The sequence below is a fragment of the Arachis ipaensis genome, chromosome B6 (genome assembly GCF_059453495.1).
Source record: "Arachis ipaensis isolate K30076 ecotype BB chromosome B6, ASM5945349v1, whole genome shotgun sequence".
NCBI lineage: Eukaryota > Viridiplantae > Streptophyta > Magnoliopsida > Fabales > Fabaceae > Arachis > Arachis ipaensis.
Window position 1 is genome coordinate 4,769,972 of NC_142441.1, and position 4,515 is coordinate 4,774,486.

A 4,515-nucleotide genomic window follows, 5' to 3' on the forward strand; every position below is an offset into this window, starting at 1 on the left:
CGTGGGAGCTGGCCCTGACATGGATTGCCCATTTCGTGGGCACCTTGAGTGAAATGGAGATCAAATCTATTTCACGTGTACAGGCCAAAAAATGGCAATACGCATTTTCAGAAACATTTCTAGTCAAGCGCATTTTGGGAATTAATGTTTTTTAGATGCGCATTTAGGTAAAAAAAAACCCAATTTATTAGAGTGAGTACGGAAATGCATAAAAGATCAAGGACCAAGCATGCAAAATAGAGACACTTATATATTATCACAATAAGCAAAATCATGGTGGAGAAAAATTAATAAAATATTGCTTTCTAAAGAGATTTTGTCAAAGCTATATTATTGTGGCCTAATTTGATTGTCCTTATTACTTTTCAGCTTTAGTGTGTAGGATTATCATTTCTATTTCTTTTTAATTCTTTTTCTTAATAGAGCCTCTTTCTTGAATTTTCTTTTTCCGTCCTATGTATTATGTGTGGTATGTGGTATTTAATGCACTATTATTTCTCTCCATAATTATATAATTTCCATACATTAACCACCCCAACAAAAGAAAGAAAAAGGAAAAAGAAAAAAAAAAGCACACACACTATTCGACTAAATGCCTGAATGAAAATAAATCTCTTCACTTTGTTGCCTTTGATCCACACTTTTCCTTCATCATTTAAGTCATTGTTCCTATTCCACTATTATTGAGCAACATCAAATCATAATAACTTGTCATGTTGAATGAGCAATTTGCTTCCACAAGCCATGCAGCAAGAACAACAACACAACATGGACATGGTGGTGGTGATGATGATCAAGAAGAAGAAGAACACACCATAAGAGAAATTCATGCCTTAACACCACCTAGACCCCCAACAACAACAAACCATGGGAATAGGAGAAGAGAAGCTTGGGAAACTCATCACAGCCACCGTTCATCTTCTTTGTCCATGGCAAGCACAGATGGTGGTTCAAGTGAGAACTTCACAAGCATGAGTAGGGAGTTCAGTGCTCTTGTTCTTGCAGGTTCAACTATTGATCATAACAACATCAACACTACTAGCAGCTCCATGATCATGAACACTGGCCATGACAACACTGAAATTATTGGAGGAGGAAACAACAATACCAGCAGCAACAACAACAACAATAACTTGTTGGGGAGGATTAGAGAAGAGGACATGATGGAAGAGACTAACCCTTTGGCTATTGTTCCAGATAACCATCCATTGGATCCTCTTCCATCACCAAGAGGAATGACTAGTGGTGGTGCAGGTTCTAGTAGTGGTCATCATCAACATCAACATCATCATCATCAAGTAGTTGAAGAGGTTTCAGTGCAAAGGGTGAAGAAGGAGGAGGTTGATGCAAAGATATCAGCATGGCAGAACAACAAGATAGCAAAGATTAACAACAGATTCAAGAGAGAAGATGCTGTCATCAAAGGCTGGGAGAGTGAGCAGGTTCAGAAGGCTACTTCTTGGATGAAGAAAGTTGAGGTAATTAACTTTTTCCTCAAGGTCTTATTTGCATGTTGCTACTCTTCTTGTTCCTTTTTTATTTTTTGTTTTTTGTATTTACTGTATTGGTGAGTTTTCTTGGAGTTTATGATTACCCTGAAGACTTAAAATAGATCTCATGTTTTTTTGTGCTTTACAACTGGCTTAGATTGAGTGATTATTGATCCAATCAAATTCATGAAAAAGGTCAATTTTGGTGTTAAAGGAAAGATTGAATTAAGGTTAGGTAGTGAGTAACTGAGTAAGTGATCTGATGTTTGGTTCATGAAAATCATTCTTAACGATGGATTTATGTGCATAATAACAAAAGGTAGGAAAGTATTTTCCCTTGCTTGTTCAGGAACAAAAAAGAATTAGCAAGATGTGAATACCTAGAATAGAATCATTGCCAGTCTTCATCTCCATTATGTTTCCTATTCTTTACTGACAAATATAATTTTTTGTAATCCTTAATTTGAACACCATTTTGGCCACTTGAGATTCATGTGTATTTATTAGAAGTTTAGTGAATATTATGATGCAAATAGTACAATAACTAATAATGAATGGGATACCAATATACCATTTCAATAGTAACTGAAATTCCCAATTATTAATATAGTGTTTCCTTGCATTTCACCACATGCAGAGTGAATGGTAATGAAATTTAAAATTCCCTAATTATTTGTATGTGATTCCCAGACAAGAGTGACAATTTATGCCGCAGGTACCCTTTTAAATCTTGGTGGTATGTATGGGATTTTTTGCATGCATTCCTTGGATTGATTATATAATAATACTGTGAAAGGTTTAATGTCCAATCATCACAGGTTATGTTGAAAATGATGTGAAGGCATCACGGGAAATTATGTTGTTTGGAAAGTTATAATAGGATTAGGACTATGCTCCTTCTTAAACCAACACTTCTTCCTTTTCCCTGTTCTTATTTGAAGCTAAAATATCATCCACCTACAAGCATCTTTCTTCTGTATTTCTTTTAATCACTATATATTCATTTGGTGAATATAACATATTGAATGGTGATGTTAGAAAAGGACTCCTATGGTCTGCATTTAATTTATTGCCCTGTTACTAAAGGTACCTTTGCCACCCTCAGCCAAAAAGGAGTTGGGAATGTGTTACATTTTGGTCTAGAACCGTCCGAGGAACAAAATTCGAGAAATGAACCCTTTGATCTAGATCCCAATTCCGAGTTCATCGAATGGTTCTAAACCAAAACTCCGCATAAACACATATCAGCAAGTATCATCTTCTAGCAAGTTGTCTAATGACTAACTTGATTTTCATGTTAATTTTAGCTTTCACTACACTGTCATAGCCATAAACCAGAACCTTGTTTAACAGCTTGGATTCTGATTTCTGAACACATTAAGATACTTGCATGACAATCCAATGCACCTAAGTTTGGTGCACTTGAGTAAACAATAATCACATAATCAATTATGGAAGAGTGTGATGTTAAACTTTCAAACTACTATGATAAGTAGTTATTGATAAGTAGTTATCTACTAGTTAACAATGTGATTGACCTACTTGATGCTAGTATATCTGCTATACACAAAGAGGTTACAGTTTCTTCTTTTTTCTCTCATGATGAACAAATGTTATGGATTATGCAGAGGAAGCTGGAAGAGAAAAGAGCAAAAGCAATGGAGAAAATGCAAAATGAGGTAGCAAAGGCTCATAGGAAAGCAGAGGAGAGAAGGGCATCAGCAGAGGCTAAAAGAGGAACCAAAGTTGCAAGGGTTCTTGAGATTGCTTCCCTCATGAGAGCTGTTGGAAGACCCCCTTCCAAAAAATCCTTCTTCAAAAGTTAAGCCTTATAATGTTTTTGTTTTTTTTTTTTTTTTTTGAAACAAATTTTTACACAAAACAAAAACAATAATAATAAAAAGAGAGATGATTATGAGTGTAATAGATGCTATAGTCTGTGAGAGCCCCTTTTCCTTTTTCAATTAAAGGGTGCTAGAGGGCTTGCAATGATCAGCAATATTTAAGGGAAAAAAGAAAAAAAAAAAAAAGAGAGAGAGAATAAGGAGATATGTATCATATTATTATTGTATGAAAAGTTAAACCAATTGGAGTGTTTTTGAGTGATTGATTACATGTGTGTATGAATTATGGTGAGTGGTGGTGACATGCACATTTGAATTGTGCTTGGTTAAACACTCTCTGCTTTTTTTCCTTTTTTGTGTATAAACTAATAATAATAATTTGCTTCTTTTGATTGTAATTAGTTGGTTTTCCATCACTCACAATTTGCAATAGCTCGCACCATACCTAACTCAGCCAGTAGCCAGTGCCCACCTACTCTAAAATATTTAGATTGGGCCTTGTGATGTTGTCATAAGTTTCTTGGCAAGAATAATGCTACTTACACGCATATCTCACCTTATATTTATATTTATATAATTTCTAACTAGAACCCTTGGAACTTGGAGAATGTCGCTTTTGTTTTGAAGTACTGTTGTTTTGAAGTATTGAGACAAAGACTGAGAGACTGAGATTCAGTATCATATTTGTTGGTTTAGAAACTGGTATTAAAATTTCTGTCTCTGTCTTTAAAATTTCAGTATTTCAGTACCTCCAAAAAGTAGGGACACAGGGGACTGAAATTTTTAGAGATGGAGACTGAAACTTTAATAATATTTTATACCTAAAATATTTTTATTTCAGTTAATTAATTCCAATTTTACCCTTTGTGCAAATTAAATTAGAGTTTTATTCTTATTTCAATTCCTGTCTCCCATTTTGCACCAAACAGAATACTGAGATTTATTTCAATCCCTGTTTTTTAGTCTCTGTCTTTCAGTCTCAATCTTTCTGTCTCTGTCTCTCCACCAAACAGTATCATATTGTGATTTCATTCCCAACGTTAAATCCAAATTATGTTGCCGTTAGTGAGAATAAGATTAGACCTCTGACCTCTTACATAGAATGGAACAACAATGTTCTGTTAGATATAATCATTTATGTATTTTTTTTATCGTCTTACATTTTTTAAAAAAATAATTTC

The 4,515-nt window shown here is 34.4% G+C and overlaps 1 protein-coding gene across 1 annotated transcript; it reads left to right on the forward strand.

Annotated features, from left to right (window-relative positions):
* The first annotated feature begins 262 nt into the window (after window positions 1-262).
* On the forward strand, window positions 263-3,732 carry LOC107645465 (remorin 4.2). The gene is made up of 2 exons (XM_016349497.3): window positions 263-1,478; window positions 3,119-3,732. The coding sequence occupies exons 1-2, from the start codon at window positions 714-716 to the stop codon at window positions 3,314-3,316; spliced, it is 963 nt and encodes a 320-aa protein (XP_016204983.1). The 5' UTR covers window positions 263-713; the 3' UTR covers window positions 3,317-3,732.
* Window positions 3,733-4,515: the final 783 nt, after the last annotated feature.

What these genes read in the sequence shown, in the direction of transcription:
- LOC107645465 (XM_016349497.3), top strand. Translation starts at nt 714, where the DNA reads ATGTTGAATGAGCAATTTGCTTCCACAAGCCATGCAGCAAGAACAACA. An exon ending in CTTGGATGAAGAAAGTTGAG is followed by an intron (nt 1,479 to 3,118) that starts GTAATTAACTTT and finishes TGGATTATGCAG; the next exon opens with AGGAAGCTGGAAGAGAAAAG.